Source organism: Ovis canadensis, chromosome 9, assembly GCF_042477335.2.
Source record: "Ovis canadensis isolate MfBH-ARS-UI-01 breed Bighorn chromosome 9, ARS-UI_OviCan_v2, whole genome shotgun sequence".
In the NCBI taxonomy this organism is placed as follows: domain Eukaryota; kingdom Metazoa; phylum Chordata; class Mammalia; order Artiodactyla; family Bovidae; genus Ovis; species Ovis canadensis.
The window spans coordinates 85,747,500-85,769,495 of record NC_091253.1 but is presented as its reverse complement, the minus strand read 5'-3'; the positions used below and the strand labels follow the sequence as shown (position 1 = coordinate 85,769,495).

At 42.4% G+C, this 21,996-nt stretch overlaps 1 protein-coding gene across 3 annotated transcripts in view; it reads left to right on the top strand.

The window, feature by feature from the left end:
- Nucleotides 1-21,996, top strand: part of GRHL2 (grainyhead like transcription factor 2) — a 169,360-nt gene that overhangs the window by 95,738 nt on the left and 51,626 nt on the right. For all 3 annotated transcript variants that reach the window (XM_069600433.1, XM_069600432.1, XM_069600431.1), the window contains exon 8: nucleotides 7,418-7,512. In XM_069600433.1, the coding sequence (XP_069456534.1) occupies nucleotides 7,418-7,512 (95 nt within the window). The remainder of the gene's footprint in view (nucleotides 1-7,417; nucleotides 7,513-21,996) is intronic.

The window sequence follows — 21,996 nt, the reverse complement described above, 5'->3', positions numbered from 1 at the left end:
AATACTGGAGTGGGTAGCCTATCCCTTCTCCAGCAGATCTTCCTGACCCAGGAATTGAACCAGGGTCTCCTGCATTGCAGGTGGATTCTTTACCAACTGAGCTATCAGGGAAGCCCCCAGTTATCAATGTAGATCAAAAGAAAATGCCATCTAGGACCTGCATAGCTATAAATGCAACAACGAAGCCTGGATGACAGCACATGTGTTTATGACATGGTTTATTGAATATTTTAAGCCCACTGTTGGAACCTACTGTTCAGAAAAAAAGACTCCTTTCAAAATATTGTTATTGTCCATTGACGATGCATCAGGTCACCTGAGAGCAAGGACTGAGAGATACCACAAGATTATTGTTATATTCATGCCTACTAACACAACATCCATTCTGTAGTCCATGGATCAAAGAGTAGTTTCAACTTTCCAATCTTATTATTTAATAAATACATTTTTAAGACAATAGCTGCCATAGATAGTGATTCCTTTGATGAATCTGGACAAGATTGATGACCTTCTGGAAAGGATTCACCATTCTAGATGGCTTTAAGAATGTGGTTCGTGGAAAGAGGTCAAAATATCAACATTAACATGAGTTGGGAAGATATTGATTCCAGTCTTCATGGGATACTTTGAGGGCTTCAAGATTCAGTGGAAGAAGTAACTGCAGATGTGGTGAAAATTGCAAGAGAATAGAAGTGGAGCCTGGAGATGTGACTGACTTGCTGCAATCTCATGATAAAACTCTCATGAATGTGTAGTTGCTTCTTACGGATGAGCAAAGTATGTGGCTTCTTGAGATAGAATCTGCTCCTGGTTACGATGTTGTGAAGACTGCTGAAATGATAACAAAGATTTAGGCTATCATAAAAACTCAGTTGATAAAGCAGCAGGAGGGTTTGAGAGGATTGACTCCAGTCCCGGAAGAAATGCTATTGTGGGAAAAATGGCACAAGAGTGTTGTGCTCTGCAGCACAGCATTGTGTGCTACAGAGAAACCATTCTTGAAAAATAGAGTCAATCAGTTCGGCTCATTTTAAGGAATTGTCTCATTTTAAGAAATTGCCACAACCACCCCACCCTTCACCACTCTAATCAGTCAGCAGCCATCAACTCCAAGCAAGACACTCCACCTGCAAAAAGATTTAAAAAAAGATTATAACTCACCGAAGGGCCAGATGATGGTTAGCATGTTTAGCAATAAAGTTTTTTGAATTAAGGTATGTAATTAACTGTGTTAACTGTATGTATTAACTGTACCTGAATTAAGGTACAGTTTTTTAGACATAATGCTATTGTGTACTTAACAGACTACAGGGTAAATGTTATTTTTATATACACCAGAAAACCAAAATATTGGCATGATTCCCTTTATTTCAGTATTTGCTATATTGAGGCTTTCTAGAGCCAAACCCCATAAAATCTCTGAGACGTGCCTATATGTTCACCATGAAATGCTTTAAAAGAAAGTGTTATGACTTTTTAGCTACAGTGGCTCTCATACAAGAACAAGCTATGCATTCAAATCATAGGACTTCCAATCATAGGAGGGAATCGCAGATACAGGGGTTGATGATAACTCTCTCAAAAATTATATGTTCATATCCTAAGTACTAGATCCTGTAAATACGACCTTGTTGGGGGAAAAGGTCTTTGCAGGTATAGTAAGTTAAGTATCTCTAGATGAGATCATCCTGGATTATGGTGGGCCTTAAATCCAATGACAAATCCTTAGAAGAGAATAAAAAGGGGGAAGAGACACAGAAACACGGAAGGGAACGCCACACACAGACAGAGGCAGGTTAGAATGCTGGGTCTGCAAGTCCAGGGACGCCAAGCATTGCCAGCAACCACCAGAAGCCAGGAGAGCTAGGAACCTTCAGAAGGTGCCAACCCTGCCAACACCTTCACTTGGAACGTCTGGCCCCAGAACTATGAGAGAAGAGTTTCTGTGGTTTTAAACTTCCAAGTCTGTGTTATTTGTTATAGCAGCTCTAGGAATATAAACTCATGACACCAGCTCATGACACTCCCTTTTTTTGCAGCTACCAACACTTATAAACCTTAGGTTCGGGACACTTTCTTGAGGAAATAGATTCAGGAAGAGTAACAATAGGTTTGTTGCTGTTTAGTCACTAAGTCGTGTCTGACTCTTTGTGACCTCATGGACTGTAGCCCGCCAGGCTGCTCTGCCCATGGGATTCTCCAGGCAAGAATACTGGAGTGGGTTGCCGTTTCCTTCTCCAGGGGATCTTCCCGACCCGGGGATTGAACCTGCGTCTCCTGCATTGGCAGGTGGATTCTTTACCACTGAGCCACCTGGGAAGCCCCTCTAACAACAGGTTGCTGAGGTTTTATTCCTGCACCAAGGATCATGAACCTTAAGCCAGCAACACTCATCAGAGGACATTAAGACAGTGTTCAGAAACAGGAGACATATGTATTAGCGTTCTGTTTATTGGACTGACATGCATGTGGACAAAGCAGTATCATTGTGTATAAGTCATGTCAAAACTTTGACTGTCAGCATGTGATAGCAGGGCTGTTTTGCCGTCTATAGGTGAATGGCTTAGAGACGAACAACAAAGGGAGTCAAGAAGAACAGGTCTTTCTTGCATAAGGTCAAACAGGAGTGTGTGACGCTGGTGTCTTAGTTTTGTTTTTTGTTACACTATTCATGGAACCATTATTCATTTTTTACTTAAACAATTTATGAAATGAATCTTATCTGGATAATGTCAAACACCGAGAAGGCAGCAGTATTAATGACAAGTTCCTTGCCTTCGTGTACATGTGTAGCTAATGAGAAATGATAGTGATAAATAAGCAAACAAAATATTGATGTGTGGTATGAAGGAAATGAGTAAATAATTTAACAACCTAGTAAAAGGTAGCCTTGCCAGTCTTGTTTTTGGCATAAAGTGAAAGTGAAAGTCGCACAGTCATGTCCAACTCTTTGCGACCGCATGGACTGTAGTCCATAGAATTCTCCAGTTCAGAATACTGGAATGGGTAGCCATTCCCTTCTCCAGGGGATCACCCCAATCCAGAGATAAAACCCAGGTCTCCCACATTGCAGATGGAATCTTTACCAGCTGAGCCACCAGGGAAGGCCGCCCCCTTTTCTTTGAAGCATATTAAATATAATGGTGTAATGGTGTTGTTCATTTATTTATTAATCTACTTAATTATATTCTGTCTCCTTCTGAACTGTAAGCACCACGAGATCAGGGACCTCGTCTTCTCTGCTGATCTCAAGTGTAAGGATGCTGCCTGGTATATAGGGAACACAGAGCAAATATTTATTCAATGTATTTGTGGACTGAGTAAGGGAAATTGGATTCCCAGGCAGCTCAGTGGTAAAGAGTTCACCTGCAATGCAGGAGACTCAGGTTTGATCCCTGGGTTGGGAAGGTTCCCTGGAGAAGGAAATGGCAACCCAGTATTCTGCCCATGGACAGAGGAGCCTGGTGGGCCATGGGGTTGCAGAAGAGTTGGACAGGCCTTACAAGAGAACATGATGGAGAGAAACTGGCAGATTCCCTGGGCAAAACTAGGGGACCCAGAATGAATTTTATTTGTATTTGTATTGCCTTTGTTTTTAAAATTCTTTACTTTTCTAAGCTAACATTTTTTTAGGGGAGAAATTTTTCAGGTAGAGAAGGTATGGAAAAATAAAAACTTGTAAGATCTAGAATAAGTGCTTGACCAAACCACTTTTATTTATTTCTCTTTATTGCTAGATATGGTATTTGTTTTTTAAATTTATGATTGATTGATGATTTTTAAAAGGCTTGTAAGACTATTTTTTAAAACAGATAGCATGAAGAATCAGGGAACTCTATTTGTTTAAGTTCAGTGATCTTTCCTCATTTCAAAATTTAAGAAATTGGCCTGCTGAAAACACAGGTTTGTGTTTAAAATCATCTGAAATATAGTCATAAAGACTTGTAAAATTTTAGGATATAAAATGGTTTTCCTTTGATTTCTGTTTTATCTCTTTAACTTTAAATATTTACTTTAAATCAAGAAAATTTGAATTCCCTTAGAGAAAAATGAGCAAAAGACAGAATAATAAACTGTTGCAATAAATGAGTAAAATTTAAAAACAAAGAGAAAGAATATAAAGAAACACAAAGAACCAGAAGCCAAATGGAAGACTGTTCTATTCTTTAACAATCAAGGAACTGCAAATAAAATAATGTAACCTGCTTTGCATACCAACTTGGAAAGAGACAGTTTGAGGAAACAGGAAGTCATACAGTTATTGTGAATATAAACTGTTTTAACCTTTCCAGGAGCAATTTGCCAAATGAATTATAAGCCTCGAAAATATTTTGCTTTTGACCTATTAATTTCACTTCTGAGAGTATATATTAATGAAAAAGTGAAGTATATATGGCTATTTGGCCATGAAGATAATTAGATGAAGTGCTATTTACGGTAGCAAAGTATTAGACATCATTTACAAGATCAAGAAGAGCAAATAAAGTTTATAGCATTTTATCTTAATCCAATATAATAGTACTTAGCCATTAAGACTATTATCAACAAGTTTATTTAGTGATGTGGGAAGATGCTGAAGATGTATTACAGGGGGAAAGTAGCAAATTAAAAAATAATTGTTACAATATTGTATAAAATATTTACATATTTTAGAGAAAGGGAGACAGAGACTGAGGTAGGAAAAATGAAGGCTACACAGATGTGTTTGTAGTGGGTGAGAAAATTATGCCTGCTTTTCAATATTTTTCTTATTTGTTCATGGTCTGTGACTTTCCTATGGTGATCACACAAGCGTCTATGTTAAAACGTGTGTGCTTTATTTAAAATGTGAAGATCCATAGTCTTGCCTTAAAGTTTCCCCGGAGAAATGAATAAAATTATGGACAAAGGGCGTGAATAGGCAGTTTATGTAAGGAGATACCTGCTTGGCTATCCTGGATGTGAAGAGATGCTTGAACTCATAGGTGATGGAAGAAATGCAATTGTAATGTCATTGAGATACCACTTTGTACCCATTGAATTGGCCCCCAAAGGAGAAATTTGGTGAGAAAGAAGGGAACTAGAATTCTGGTCAGAGTCGAGATCAACATTACCCTTTACAGGAAATGCATCCAAGGCCATTCTGAGAGCACATCGAGGTAGGTTTTCCTGCAGTTAACCATCAATCCAGGTCCCAGTAATAATAAGAATTTTTTTTTTCTTTTAAACACAAAAGCAAACTGACTTTGTTATATTCTGGATTATTTTGAGCTCATTAGTATTATGGACTTTATTTTATTCGGAGAAGGCAATGGCACCCCACTCCAGTACTCTTGCCTGGAAACTCCCACAGATGGAGGAGCCTGGTAGGCTGCAGTCCATGGGGTTTCGAATAGTCAGACATGACTGAGCGACTTTACTTTCACTTTTCACTTTCATGCATTGGAGAAGGAAATGGCAACCCACTCCAGTGTTCTTGCCTGGAGAATCCCAGGGATGGGGGGAGCCTGGTGGGCTGCCGTCTATGGGGTCGCACAGAGTCGGACACGACTGAAGCGACTTAGCAGCAGCTGTAGCATGGATAGAAAAATAGGAGTCTTACTTCTCTCAGTCTAATTCACACAAAGTCTGTTGTATGAATAAGAAAAAGTAAGTAAAATTTTGTCAAGTGATCACATGAATTTAGATTTTGTGATAAATGAGGAGAAAATGGTTTAAACGATCAGATATATGAATTTTAGGAAAGCAGACTTCAAAAATTTGCAGCATTCACATAGAGAACTTGCTGAAACCTCAAGAAACCACCAACCCTCGAGTCGCAGAGCCACTTAGGACACAGGTGAGGAAATGACCATTTGACTAGAAACATGTCAGATATTATAGACAAAGAATGCTTTATACACCCTGAAAGTCAGTCATCACAACTCACTCCTAACTTAGAAAAACATTCGCAAAGATTTTATAAACAAAAAAGACTTCAGTACGGTCAGCATTGTGCCTTGCTCTGACCCCCACTGTGGGGCCGGAGTATGAGCAGAGAGAAGTATGCAGGGCCTGATTGTGAAGAATAGTGTAGGTCATGGTGTATGTTTTAGCCTTAAAAAATTATTAAAAGCATGTAATTAGAGTTTTCATTTTAGAAAATAATTATAGAAATTTAGATTAAAAGAACATACATGATTAGGTGATCAAGCTGTGAATGAAACAGATCTCAAAGAAAAGCAGATGGGCCTTACCATGATGCCAGCCAAGCAAGACGTGGCCGGTGTTTATTTCGTACACAAGAGATGGAGTGAAGGTAGGCTGTCATATCCAAGGAGGCCAAGAGTAGAGGGAAAATCCAGATGGTGAGCATAAGCTAAAGCCTCAGGAAGTAGTAGTGGGAATTAAGAGTAAGAATATCATGTCTACCCCTGAAGACCAACTAAGGCAGTGACAGTACAGACAGAAGACCAAGGATTTTTATCACAGTGTTGTCTGCGGTCCCGGAGAGCTGGAAACTACTGAAGGCTCATCTCTGGGGAGAGGGGATAAGTAAATGTGGTTGACGGTCACCATGGAATTCTGTGCAGCCACAGCCAGGATGAGGCACGCAACCAGTAAAGTGGTTACATCGGGAAAGGCCCATAGTGAGGGTTGCCAGATAAAATGGAGAGTTAAGTTTGAATTTCGGACAAACAACAAATACTTTTTTAGAGTATGGTCCAAATATTTGCTAAATCTGGCAGCCCTGGTCATAGCATGGCACAGTTTGTGAAAATGAAAGCTATGTACACAGACAGATCGACCCAATGTATTTCATAAGGATATAGAGCAAACATGTCAATAGCTATTGTGGGGGCAGGGGGACAGAGGAGATAAAAAGGAATAAATAAATATTACATAAATAAATGAGAGGGCCTTAAGTTGACAGGTGGATGGTAATGAACTGAATCAGATTCACTCAATTCTCTGTACCTAAATCCAAAAAGAAGTAAAAAAATATAAATTTTTCTGCACTCTCCTGGATTTCTTTACTGAAGCCCTGAAGACACTGCCTGGCTGATAGATTATTCTGTCCTGCAAAACGATCCCTATAAAATAGTCTGGCATTGCTGGCAAAATTAAGTGGCAGAAAAGAGAGTAGGAGAAGGAGTGGGTACGTGACGAGGGACTCGGGGGGAAGAAGTTTATAAACCAAATGAAAAATGAAACTAATGAACAAGTCATTTAGGAACACTGCTTCTCCCAGGTTTACCGTTTTAATACAGGAATGGGCTCACATTCTTATAGAGTAAATAGTAGTAAAAGATTATCCATAAGCACAAATCCTTAACTGTTGCCATGGCAACAGTCAGCCGAATAGACAAAGTTGCAATTTCCCCATTGGAAAATGATGCTTCAATACATGTCACCAGTAACACTGACTCTTAATTTTTTTTTTTTTTTCATGTCACAGCTGATTACAAGGAGAGCTTTAATACGATTGGCAACATCGAAGAGATTGCCTATAATGCTGTTTCCTTCACCTGGGATGTGAATGAAGAAGCAAAAGTGAGTGAGAAAGTAGCATTGACTCATTGGTCATACCTTTTAAGTATCACAGCCTTTCTCTGCAGCGGATTCTTTGACAAAAGCCTCTGTGAGTAGAGAAAGATCTGTTAACTTGAGCCAGAAAAACGGGAAAAGAACCTATTGGATTTCTCTAGAAGTCACACACATTCAGTTACCGAGAAGCTAAATCAATTGCCTTTTGACAGGCAAAGGGGTGTACCTGTTTCTCTGGGGCCTCCCGCTGAAAGGGCCAGGCCCCTTGTCCCTCCCAATTCCTCCAGGCCCCCAAGCTCCATTTTATCACTTGGGGCTGACAGGACCGGGCTTAAAAATCTTTTCTCCCTGTACTGAAGTTTCCCCAAACACCTCTGCAACTGCCTCCTTCTTCAGAGGCAGGATGGCGTTCAGAGCTTCTGTCTGCACAGGTAAGCAGCTGGACGATCCCACCCTGACTCCTGCCCCTTCCAGGCTTCACCTGGTCAAGGGAAGAAGCAGGGCTGCAGGTCTCTGAACTTCACTCCCTGAGAAAAAGCCATCACTGTGACCTTGAGCCATTTCTTTCCTGTTGACCTTAGGCTTTTCTTATTTCTCTCTGGTGCCAGCACAGTTAAGAAGGGCAAAGGTAAAAATCTCTGGAGGATAGACATCCACCATTGCATGGATTTGGGTAAAAAAATGCAAGAATTGCGGATACTCAGACTTGCTTTCCAGCCATGAGTCTCTGAGTGTATGGATACTGAACTTTGTGGCTGTGCCCACACTTCATCCTGGGTTCTGTACCTTCTGATTCTCAAGCTTCGTTTTGCACCAAAGGGAAGGTTTCAGATGAACCCTAAGCTGTTTTCTGCTTCGGTTACTTACCATCTAGGCAGGCGTTAGAAGACTTTGTCTTCGAATTAATGAAAAGGTCAACGTAAACAACCGCTTTCAATGCTTCATTGTCTGCGAGCAGGGGAAGGCCGGGTGAGAAAGGAAACTGGATGGGAGTTCGTGGGCATGATTTAGAGATGAAGATGAATTGCTCAGTGTCTCATTTCACTCAGGTATAAAACAAAGTAAATGAAACTGGCGTTAGGCCCAAGAAAGGTGACCTAAATGGGCAAGCAGAAACAGAGCTCCAGAGCGGCTGAGGGAACGTTCCGGGGGCTCGGTGCGTCCGAGGGAAGGAGGGAGGCCTTGCGATGCATTGGGAACTCAGGGACCTCACAGAAGGGCAGGAAGAGCTTTTCCTCAAGGCTTTCCTCTGCTTCCGCTTCAAGTTCCTCACCCGAGCCCGGGGCCTCCTCCTTGTGGTCCTTCACTTCTCCCAGAGGCTAGATTACTGGGCTGGGTAAGGGAGAGGCAGCCTGTGCGGTGGTGTCAGGGCCTGGAGTTGGAATCCTTGGCAAGGCATCTGACCCCTCTGGGCTTCAGTTCCCTCACACAAAGCAAAAACAAAACAACTTTTCCGATCGTCTCTGCTGTACCAAGCATGTGCTTGGGGGGTTTGATGTGTGAAAACTCAGCCTCCGAGGGAGGTGGGGGTCAGCAGTGTGTGAGGAGTGAGAGGCAGGTCCAAGAACAGCCATCCACTGTGAAGACAATGGGATCCCACCTTTGGAATACCTTGTCAAGGTACAGCCAGCTGAAACTGCACCCCTCATTTTCCTTTTCATGGAATCTGATAATAAGTTGCTAGAATGTGCATGTATTAACTGTCACCAGTCAATAGAACCTTTTAAAGAAAATGTCGAAACCGGAAGGGACATCTTAAATGATGGTGGCTCTCTGGTCAACCAATGAGATAATTAATTTGGTGTAGCTGACTCTTCTTTCATTCCCCATAGGCAGGGCTCACTTGTCTTGTTTAAATATGTGTGTTTGTATGTGTGCATTGCTCCAGGCTGACACATTTACGCTCACCTATGCTTTGACAAATGGCAGTACTTGCTTGTTGTAGCATAATTTGTTTCTTTAATACATATTTTTAGTAGCTATTATTTGGTAGTTGTAATCGTGTACAGTCTGGATAAGTAATAGAAATAGTTCCAAAGGATTTTGCTGAACTAGTGGGAGAACTTTTAAAGAAAAACCATAAAAGTTAAATTCGTTTCTTTAGGTAGGCTGAGAAGATTTCTTTTTTCAGGCTGCAGGACATAAGGTTTTTCTTTAAATATAACTGATTTTATAATAAGCAGGCTGCAAAAATAACCCCACAATTACACAACTGGGAAAAAGTTTTCAACAAAGCAAGGCACATAAAGGGCTTCCCAGCTGGCTCAGTGGTAAAGAATCCACCTGCCAATGCAGGAGAGGCAGGAGACGTGGGTTTGATCCCTCATTTGGAAGATCCCCTGGAGAAGGAAAAGTCCACCCACTCCAGTATTCTTGCCTGGGAAATCCCATGGACAGAGGAGCCTGCCAGGCTTCAGTCCACGGGGTCCCAAAAGAGATGGACATGACTTAGTGATGAAACAACAACAAAGCAAGGCATGAAAGGTGTCCCTCTCACGGTGGAATTGTTTATAATTCATTTTGTGGACTTCTCAGAAGCAGTTGCCTTGGCCTACGAGTTCCTGTTGGTAACAGCCACACAGAAATCCACTGGAGGCTTCGGGATCGGTGCCCCATTCAATGTCACCTGCTGCTTTGGTTATGGTGTGGCCAGAGGACACAAATTTGTGACCCACCACCTTCATATGGTCCACATAACATAAATGTATGTGGGTTTCATGCACTTTAAGTACTTTTATTCCAAATTTTAAAATATTTTGCCCGCGTTTAATAATCAGATTTTTGTTTTTTAAATCCAAGTTTCCAGATTCTTTTGGACTCTGGCAACATTAGCCTGAGTGTTTGCAAGGCTGTGAGTGGCTCTTGTGAGGCACCAACTGTTCTCTTGAATGCTTTCTCTGCCTTTCTCCCTCCTGGAACTTCCCTTGCCTGGTCCTCATGAACATTTGAGTTTCCATGCCTGAATCACACCCGCTCAAGCAACCGAATATGCAGTTTACCTCTTTATTGGCTTTCAGGTTTAGGGGAAGCAGTGACACAGGGAGGTTGACACAGGGAGGAACGGGGCAGTCAGCAACGCCATCACCCTCCGCTGGCTCCTCTGGCAGCAGGTCGCACAGAGGCTGAGTTGGTGCCCGTACAGAGAGTTGCAGTGCCTACCTTTGGAACACACACAGTGTAGTAAATCTTGATCTTTGAACGTATTAAAAAAAAAATCAGAATCACTTGGGTCCAAATGTAAATATATACCAACAATTTGAATAATACCATTTCAAGGGTAAAAATTATATATATATAATTTATTAAATTTATATATGCCTATATAAGTTTACATATACAAATACATATATATACACAAACACATATACATACACATATATAAATATACATATATACATGTATATATAAGATATGCATGCAAATGTACATACATACATATAAATAAATATACACATATAAATTGACATATACATATACAAATATAAACATACATACATACAAATATATATATATTTGCACAAGACCAGCTTTGAAGTATGCTATATCTGAAGAAACGTTACGAATGTTCTTTGAGACATGTAAGCATCATTTGAGAAAACCATGTGTCTTCCCAAGGTAGCTTTTGTTTGGACATTTGGCTTCTCTGGTGGTTCAGATAGTTAAGAATCTGCCTGCAATGCTAGAGACCGAGGTTCAGTCCCTGGGTCAAGAAGACCCCTGGAGAAGGGAATGGCTACCCACTCCAGTATTCTTGCTGGGAGAAACCCATGAACGGAGGAGTCTGGTGGACCACAGTCCACGAGTTCACAAAAGAGTCAGACACGACTGAGCGGCTTTCACTTTCACTTTTGGTTTTGGTGCATTTACTAAAAGAACAGAATAAAACAGCCTGATATTTGGTAGTCTCCCCACGCACACATCATCAAGACCTGATGACAAAATTTATGGATTTTTTCCAGAACACTGCTCGTCTTTTGTTGCCGACCCACATTCTGTTCTTACCTCTCCTGTAGTGGGAACAGAAGTAAAGAAAGAACGTGAAACTGTAATCACTTAGTTTAATTTAATTACAGGGGAAAATTTGGCCAGGGAACGTGTTAACACTGTTCGTTGCCAGTCTCAAGGGCAGTGTGGTTCTGGCAGAATTCCTGCAGAGTTTTTCCTCCCAGAACCGGTTCTGCTGGTTACACCACAGTGTCTCTGCACAATGACGCCTGCTGGCCAGAGCCGTTTCCCACTGTCTAGAAGCTCTTGTTGGAGAAAGAAATGGCAACCCACTCCAGTATTCTTGCCTGGAGAATCCCAGGGACAGAGGAGCCTGGTGGGCTGCCGTCTATGGGGTCGCACAGAGTCGGACACGACTGAAGCGACTTAGCAGCAGCAGAAGCTCTTGTAATGTGAACGGGTGTCCCAGGGTCCCTGGGAATGACCTAGGTGGCATCCAGGTAGGTGAGTTCTGAGCATCCTTGCAGTCACAGTTTGGAAATTGATGGGGCGGGGCACAGGATAATAAAGAAGATAGAACACTGAAATGGGGCTCAGGCCGCCAGGTCTCCGGGCATAGGAATAGCCGGTTTTGTGTCTTCCCCCTTCTTAGCTTTAGCTTCTCAGCTGGAAAATGACAGGAAGGGGAACCGCACAGGGCTGACAAAGTATTAAAGTTCCATCCTTGTGATTCTAGTGGAGGACTACAGGGCTAAGTTTCTTCACGTGACTCCCACTTGCAAGGTCATTTCAGTGTTTCTTTCTCCCCACAGCCAATCCAGTACCTACAAAGTAGATTTGTTGCTCACTAATTCCCAAGATGAGAAATTCCCAGGCAAGCCCCTATTGAATTATTAAAGAGCGGTAAGCTCTGATTCCTGGCACCGAACGCCGGTGATGACATCATCCCAGAGCAGGAGCTCACAAACCCTAATTACAGGCTCCCTTTTCTCCCTAATTTCTAAGGAGATTCTTGAAACCAGGCCCCTTAGTTTTGTCCACAGCCCTTTTCTCGGTTCACAGTGATTTCAAGATGAAACCAGTCTCGATGCGCTACAAAGGCCTCTCTCATGTGACCACAGAGAATTACCTGAATGTTAAGATGCTGCTTAGTGCTCGGAGGAACAGGTTTCTATTTTGGTCTTTTCACTGGAATCAGTTCAGTTCAGTTCAGTCACTCACTTGTGTCTGACTCTTTGTGACCCTATGAACTGCACCATGCCAGGCCTCCCTGTCCATCACCAACTCCTGGAGTTTACTCAAACTCATGTCCATTGGGTCGGTGATACCATTCAACCATCTCATCCTCTGTCGTCCCCTTCTCCCGCCTTCAATCTTTCCCAGCATCAGGGTCTTTTCAAATGAGTCAGCTCTTCGCATCAGGTGGCCAAAGTATTGGAGTTTCAGCTTCAATATCAGTCCTTCCAATGAATACCCAGGACTGCTCTCCCCCAGGATGGACTAGTTGGATCTCCTTGCAGTCCAAGGGACTCTCAAGAGTCTTCTCCAACACCACAGTTCAAAAGCATCAATTCTTTGGCGCTCAGCTTTCTTCACAGTCCAACTCTCACATCCATACATGACCACTGGAAAAACCATAGCCTTGACTAGACGGACCTTTGTTGACAAAGTAATGTCTCTACTTTTTAATATGCTATCTAGGTTGGTCATAACTTTCCTTCCAAGGAGTAAGCATCTTTTAATTTCATGGCTGTAATCACCATCTGCAGTGATTTTTGAGCCCCCCCCCTCCAAAAATAAAGTCAGCCACTGTTTCCACTGTTTCCCCATCTATTTGCCATGAAGTGATGGGAACAGATGCCATGATCTTAGTTTTCTGAATGTTGAGCTTTAAGCCAACTTTTCCACTCTCCTCTTTCATTTTCATCAAGAGACTCTTTAGTTCTTCTTCACTTTCTGTCATAAAGGTGGTGTCATCTGCATATCTGAGGTTATTGATATTTCTCTTGGAAATCTTGATCCCAACTGTGCTTCATCCAGCCCAGCGTTTCTCATGATGTACTCTGCATATAAGTTAAATAAGCAGGGTGACAATATACAGCCCTGACATACTCCTTTTCCTCTTTGGAACCAGTCTGTTGTTCCATGTCGAGTTCTAGCTGTTGCTTCCTGACCTGCATATAGGTTTCTCAAGAGGCAGGTCAGGTGGTCTGGTATTCTCATCTCTTTCAGAATTTTCCACAGTTTATTATGGTCCACACAGTCAAAGGCTTTGGCATAGTCAATAAAACAGACATAGGTGTTTTTCTGGAACTCTCTTGCTTTTTCCACGATCCAGCAGATGTTGGCAATTTGATCTCTGGTTCCTCTGCCTTTTCTAAAACCAGCTTGACCATCTGGAAGTTCACGGTTCATGTATTGCTGAAGCCTGGCTTGGAGAATTTTGAGCATTCCTTTACTGGACATAATTGGATGTGGTCCGTGTCATGAGCTGCTTCATACTGTGAGACATAAATAAAGCTCTCGTATTGGGTGACTTGCTTTTGTCACGTGAGGTCCAGGTTTCTTCCTTTTCTTCCTGGGTGGGTCAGCCCTTTCTCTTTCCAGTGCTGTCTTTTCCAGGTACAGCCAGTGGTCCGCTAGCCAAGCGTGGCTCTACTCCATGTACTCCTGATGAGAAGGAAACCAGCCCCTCAGGTGAGATCCTCAGGTCTCAGTGTTGGTAGCATCAGAGACAGGATGGTGCCAGTGCCAGGGCTGTGGTCACAGCTTATGAAAAGGCAGTAAACTGGAGGAAATGCAGGTTTTCTAACCTTCTTGAACCCTGCAAATTGTTCAGTCTTTGTTAAAAGTAAGGTTATTGAAAGACTTTTAGCACCAAATCATGGCAGAGCTATTAAAATTGTCCCCAATTTATCTCACCCTTCTTCCTTTTCTCTTTCTCTCAACACTTGTTTTTTGTCTAAACATTTAATCAGTTTTTATGGGGCTCCACTGTGTGTCAAGCAAAGCGCTTCGGAAAGTTACAGTTTCGATAGTCTTGATGAATCATGTCTTCCAAGGGGATGCTTCCGAATGAACTGTGTTCCCTTCCTACCAAACTCTAGTGCCTGATACCAGGGAGAAGGGGAGATGTGTAAATACTGATTTGAGGGATTAAAAGGGAACCCAAAGAACTGGTCAAAGGAAACCACACTCCTGAGTGTCCATGGGTTCATGATCTAGTTTGCTTCCCTGACCCTGACCTCCTGTCAGCAGTCCAGGGAGTCCTCTTTCTGCGTATCAGACAGTCCAGGACGAAATTGAGTTGATGGATATTACTAATTCAGAAAAAGTTGCATCTTAATGTGTGTGCATGTGTGCTCAATTGAGTCTGATTCTTTTTGACCTGCCATGGACTAACCTGCCAGGCTCCTCTGTTCATGGAACTCTCCAGGCAGGAATCCTAGAGGTGAGTTGCCATTTCCTCCTCCAGGGGATCCTCCTCCAGGGCATCTTCCCAACCCAGGGACTGAAACCATGTCTCTTGTGTCTCCCGCATTGGCAGGTGGGTTCTTTACCACCAGCGCCACCTGGAAAGTCCCTTATGTCCTAATGTTTTGCCTAAGTAGAGCCCAGGTTTCAACAGGTCATCCTATGGAAGAAGAGAAATATTATAAGGCATCTTCCTTGGTCTCCAAAGTAAACAAAGTATTGAGAGGCTCCTGGGAGGAGTCTTGAGGGGCTAAGATACACACTGCAAAGCAGGGCAAATGGCATTTTTATGTGTTTGCTGGGGCGTGGTGTGGATGAAGGCAGCTTTAAAAGGGAAAGGTAAACATTTGCTGGAGTCTTTGTTATTGAACTTCAACAAAGCCATACCTTTGTTCCAGTTTTATAAGGTAATGGATGGCAGAAAAAGCTATAAAGCTGGAGTTAAGTCACATTTGGAAGGAATAATCTTTGGAAAGCATCTCACCAGAGCTATCAACAGCTTGATCTTTTGTTAGAATGTGGAGTATCCATGGCTTTTGGCCTGAATTCTGCTGAGGGCTCGTAACTCACATGCATGAACTGTTGTGTGCATGCGGAGAGTGAGACTGCAGACAGATTTCATAGACTGATATGTGTGTGTGTGTGTGTGCACCATGGTTAATATTTATTCAGTGCTTACTTATTGGTATATACCAGGCAGTCTGCCAGTTGTTTATATGCCTTATGCAATATTCGTATTTTAAGTGGCTATTATTTTTCATTTAAACAATGAAGAGACTGAAGTCCACAGAGCTTACACGGTGAATGCATAGTAGAGCGGAGACTCCCACCCTGGGAATGTCTGTCTGAAGCACGTGTTCTTTCCATACTGCCTTTTTGTCTTGGGAGGAGTGGTCATAGTGTCTTCAGCCTTGTCTCTGGTGAAGGGGCTGGCATCCCCTTGAAGCAGCCTGCTTGCTGTGCGTCACGTGCTGGGCCCGGCAGTGGGGATTTACAGGCAAAAAGCCAAGCAGGGTGTCTGCAGCTCTCAGAGGCCATCCTGGCTGGGCTGAGGACTCAGACACCTCTGTACATGACTGTCAAATGAGGAGGAAAGCGACAAAGCCTCTAGTAAAAACAGAATTAAAGGGTGAGGAGAGTTCTGGACAGGACGGTAGCCCTGATGTTTTGGGTTTTTTTAAATCACAAAATTAAAAATTTTTCTTGAGCACAAATAAGTATCCACAAGGATTGTTTGCAAGTATTCTCTCCCATTCTGAGGCTTGTCTTTTTGTCTTTGTTTATGGTTAGTAGCCAGGAACTTTTTGGTAACTTAATGTTTTAAGCCATTTTTTGGAAACTGAAGTATAGTTGATTTACAATGTTGTGTTAATTTCAGGTGTATAGCAAAGTGATACAGTTGTATATGTTGTGATTCTTTTCAGATTCTTTTCTAATTCTTTCTAATAACCATTATAGATGATTAGAAAATAGTGAATATAATTCCCTGTATTATACAATAGGTCCCTGTTGATTATTTGTTTTATATATGGTGGTGTGTATATGTTAGTCCCAAACTCCTAATTTACACCTTCCTCCTTCCCCTTTGGTAACCAGAAGATTGTTTTCTATGTCCATGAGTCTATTTCTGCTTTGTAAACAGTTTCATCTTTTAATTCGTTTTATTTTTATAAAAGCATTTCTATTACATTTTTAATTTAAAAGTTCCCCCAATGTCTTATTTTAAAAGCTTGCAAATGAAAAGTTGAAAGATATTAATACAGTTATGACCACATACCATAGAGAGGGTAGACAGGTAGAGAGGGTACCAGCGGTGTGGGATCAGGGAAGACCCAAGGGAGGGCGTGGTGCGTGAGCGGCATCTGAGAGGGGGCCGGGAAGGGGCTCCAGGTAGCAGGACAGGGCACTCGCAGGCGCAGAGACTAGGCAGCACAGCGCAACCTGGAGCGGCGGAGCTCCACGCGAAGTGGCTGTGGAGGGGCGCGAGAGACGTTGCAAGACGGGCGAAATGCCGCGGGGAGGCTTGGAGGGTGGATGAAAGAGGCTCAAGGTGGGAACTTTAGACCCACCCATTAGGGGACGTGGAGGAGGAGGAAGCAGAGAGGGACGGAGTGGTCAGTAAGGACAGGACAGAAGGGTACGGGAGAGCAGGACAGAAGGAGGAAGTGACCGGGGAAGTGGGTGACGCAGGCGGTGGTTTCTCACAGCCGGAACCTCTGAAAGCAGCAGCAAGTTGGGAAATGGTTACAAATGCAGATACTTGGACCTCCCACCTGGGACCCAGAGGGCAGAGTCATGACAGGTTTGAACAGCATACCCCTGCTTGTAAGGATGCTACCTGGAGGGAAGCAATCTCAGTGAAGACCGAGGTCAGGTTAAAACTGTGGGGGTCAGGCCTTTACTTACGGTCCCTAATTTATACGTGCTCATGTTGAAAGCTTGCATTGCAGCATGGTTTACAAGATGAAGAGGCTAAAAACAGCCTCGTGTTAAAGAAATTGTTACTCCATATTCATGGGTTTTTGTTTTTTTTTTTTTAAAGAGAAAGAAAGGACTCTCTTCAGAATGTCCTGTCAAGTGAAAAAAAAAAAAAGCAGGCTGCAGAACTGTGTTGACCATGCTGCCATTTGTGTTGGAAAGAAAAGGATATGAATTTGCATAGAAGGTTTCTAGAAGGATACACTAGAAACTGTGACGGATACCCAAGAAACTGTTGGTTGGGGAGCAATGCTGATAGGGGAGGGGGTGTGGTTTCCACGTTTTACCGTTTTGAATTTTGTGCTAGATTCAGCTATGACAAACTCAAAACAAGTTTTCAGTGTTAAACGCGAATAGAAGAGGCTTAAAGTCATAACTGATAACCAGAAATCTGAGTGAGTGGCTCTTTCAGTCTGTTTTGCTTCTTCCTCCCACTGAGAGCTCATTATTTATGAAACAGCCCCGCCCGTTGTTACACAATATCCAGATTCTTCCTTGTTCTGAGGTGCTGCTTCACAAGACCTGTTCAGGTGACAGAGCCGAGTGGCCGAGACTGGCCGTCTGCAGAGCCACGAGGGTTCTGCTCCGGAGGGTACACCTTCGCTTTCTCCCCAGCGAAGCCTGCGACTCCTCCTCTCTGAAAGGGTCACACAGAGATAGAGTTTGTGCTTTCCAGATCAATTCACCTTCATAAAATATCTCTCTGTTCAAGTTAATGTGAATATAGCCACTCTGGAACCATTTGGAATCAAATGCCTGGAGAGAGTCTGGACAGGGAGCTCTTGGAGTGGTCTGGTCGGAAGGAGGGCTTGAACTGGGGACTGCAGTTGCAGAGGGTGTACGTATGGGGCAGTACTTTGTGGACTGTGCTGTGGGGGCGAGGAGGAGCTTGGAGTCTCTGAGTAGGACTGGCAGGGTGACCAGGAATCTGAGAAGATGGAGACTGTGGTGGTCATAGGAAGTTGCCGAAGATTTTCATGGCATCTTATAGTTGAAAAATGAGACCTCAGTCTCCATATCTGACTGAGATCGTGTACAGCAGAAACTAGCACAACCTTGTAAAGCAGCTATACGTGCATAAAAATTAATTCAAAAAACAATACATTTTTAAAAACGTGATCTTGAAGTATCACAGTATTAAGCTAGAGATTGTTATACTTATTTAAAAGAAGAGGCCAATGAGGCCCAGAAAGGTTCAATTGTTAGTCCAAGGCCACAGAGTCAGCATTTGTACCAGGGACATAATTTTGAGCCTCTTGTACTTTTTTTTTTTTTCTTTCTTGCTGTGATTTCCTCTCATTTTGCCCTCCAGCGTCATAGAAAGCTCCTTCTTCTCAACAGAACTTCACCTGTGAGCTGATCCCATTTAATCCCTGTTTCCAGGACTCTCAGCTCCCACAGGGCCTCCTTCCACAGCCTTGCAGCCTTCTGTTCCTCCTCTCTGCTGTGTGACCACCCGTCCATCCTGGGAGAACACCTCTGCATGGCCCCGCTGCGCATGCTCCTGCCCATCCTGCTTCTGCCAGACTCCCCAGCTAGGTGCTCCCTCCCCATCTTCACATCCTGGCTCCCTCACCCCAGCAAACTAGCTTCCTGTCCTTGCCTCCGGAGGTCTGGCCTCTGGAAGGGGTGCAGACCCTCGATTTCTGATCCTCCTGGTCTTTTCTCAGCCTTCACTCTGTCCTCTCGGTAATTTGGATGTTGGATACTGTGGCCACAGGTCTATCTGCCCTTGGCCTCAGTGATACACACTTGACTTCATCAAGGGTCCGTGACTCGATCACAAGGATACAGACATCTTGGTTGGTGTCTTCCCTCCCCAACTGCCTTTTCTCAGGCTCCTTCTGAACCTCCTCAGCACTAACCCCCCTCTCCCATTAGCCTGGCCTCTTTCCTCTTTTGAGAACAGCATGCACGATCTTCTCCTCCATTTCTCTTCCTTCTAGCTCAGCACTCCTATAGGAAATCCTCCCTGGTTGAGCTGTCTCCTTCTTTTTCAGGTTCTCATAGTATGTATACCCTGAGATATTCACCCCAGTTCCTATTTTTATACACCCCATCACAATGAGAATGTTGTAGCTGCCCTTTTCCTCAAGGGCAATGCCCCACCTTAGATTTCTGTTTCTCCTTTAACATCCATGTGCATCATCTTCATTAGCTTGTATACATGGACATACATGATATGTACATATATACATTCATACTTGACTATATAGTTGGGGCTTGATTTGGGTTTGTTGATATACAGCTAGATAACATTTTTTTTGAGGATAAATCTGGTCAGAGCAACCAACTCTGCTGCATTTTATCTTGACAACTTCAGCTACTCATTCAGAGCATTCTTGGCTCTTAGAACATTTTGCTTATGAAAGCAAGAACACTGATAAAGGAGGAACTGTGTATTTAGAAAAGTAATTTTCTCTTAATTTGTTAGACAAATATTTGTTGAGTATCTTCCATGAGCCTGGCGTTGGGAACAGAAGGAGCTTGAGGCAGACAAGGCCCCTCCTCTTATGGGTTTAGAGCTGCATGGGGCAGACAGATAATTAAGTACTAAACAGATAAAAGACAAGATAAATCCAGATAAAGTTCAGTACTGTGAAGAAACCAAGAAAGAGCAGCATCCTAAGGTGAGCTACTCGTTGTGGGAGGAGGAGAAGGAAGACAACTCTAGATGGTCAGGGCGGCGATTTCTGAAAAGTTGGCATTGGACTGAAATCTGAATGAGAGGAAGGACAGGCAGTGTGATCATCTATGGGGTCAGCTTTGGGGGTAGAGGGCACTGCCCATAGCAAAGTCTGGCAGCTGGAAACAAGCCTGGTATATTCTGGAAATGGAGAATATTGAGTACTAAAGGAATATGGAAGATGTGGTAGAATATGTGAGTAAAGCAAAAATGTATCTGTGCCTACTCACGGTATCTGTAGGAGAAAATAAAGACATATTTATTCAGGTTGTAATCATTTCCTAAAGGTGTTATATAAATGGAGGCATCAGGAAATCTAGGAGTTTCATAGATTCTCAACAAAATTGCAAGCTCTCTGAGAGCAGGGAGTCTGTCTCAGCATTCTTATGTTCCGCCTCGTAGCATAATGGCAGACACAGGGAAAAGATATTCAGTAAATATTTGATGAATGAATGCATAGAGGAAACAAATAATTGCCTAAGACTAAGATTTCACATGTTAATATTATTTGCTTTCAGTTTATCTTTGTGTCTCAGCTTGGCATTGCACTTGCACCAGATGCAATCATATAAATGGGAAAAAAATGCTAAGACGTAAGAAAACCATCTATAAGGTCGTTAATAATTCTAAGAACCAAGAAGAAAAGAGTAGAGAAACTGGCAAGAGCACATTTAACGCGTTTATATATTCTTTGTGTTTTATGGTGAAAATATGGATTTCTTGGTGTATGTCGTGTCCCTGTAATTTGGAGGCTAATGTGTGCAATTTCTTGTAAAAGAGCTCTTTAGAGTCTCAACCTTAGGAAATAAGTAGCTTTCTTGGTCTCTAATCAGGGGATCTTGAAAACACAAAATACAATTATTTAAAGAGGAAAATAAACACTTTCCATCAAACCATAGACCTTATGATTTTTTAAGTCCCAAATTGCTTTGTAGATCAAGATTGGCCTATTTATTGTAATGGCAAGCTCTCGGAAAAATCTTGGAAGTTAATAATCAAGTTAATGTAGCACTTCTACAGCACACTAATTCTTCATTTATTTTAATAAATCTTATTATACCCATGATACACAACAGAGAGGTATTATAACCCAGATAAAGTCACTTTTCTTGTGTAGGAACTACAAAATGGGAGTTGTAATTCATGTGTCAAAAAGTGACTTTTATTAAAAATTGTCAATTGTCATGAGACTGCTTCCGTTTCTGAAAAGGTCTTGGTACCTTTCCAAACGATCTCTCTGTTGGAATCAATCTTTGAACCAATGACAAAATTAAAATTGTATCTATTATCCGCCTGGATACAGTTGATTCAGTTAACATTTTTCTAAAAAATAAATTACGTGCTGTAAGAATTATAGGAAAACAACATTTACAGCTCTTGGTTGACAGACTAATTGTTCACAACATTTCTTTACATAATTAGGGCTTCTACTAAAGTTAAAAAGAACTTTCTGTGCTTGACATTTGGATTAACATTTAGTGAGGGAAAGTGTACCTTTTCCCCAAGTTTCTGTAATACACGTTTACAAACGGTGCTTTGTAGATAAACTTCCAAGAAATTCATTGTCACATTTGCCTGCTGTGTCTAGAGCTGGGACATGGTTGGGTTTGCAAGATGAAACAAATGAATGCTAGGTTTTCATTAATGTCCTTCCATGCTCCCCTCCCACATTCTACCACCCACTGCAGTTAAAGTTCAACCATTCGGGTTTTAAGTGCAGCACAGCGAGACCTCAATTGATACCATCAAGCACACAGAGCGTGCTTTGCTAGCGGGTCAGACAGCCAGGCAAGAAGAAAGCAGTGCCAACCCTATTATAAAATCCCTACTTGTTAGGATAATTCTGGTAACATAACACAGCAGAAAAAGAAGGTAGGGTCTTGTGTTGTTTACATTTTTGTAGAACC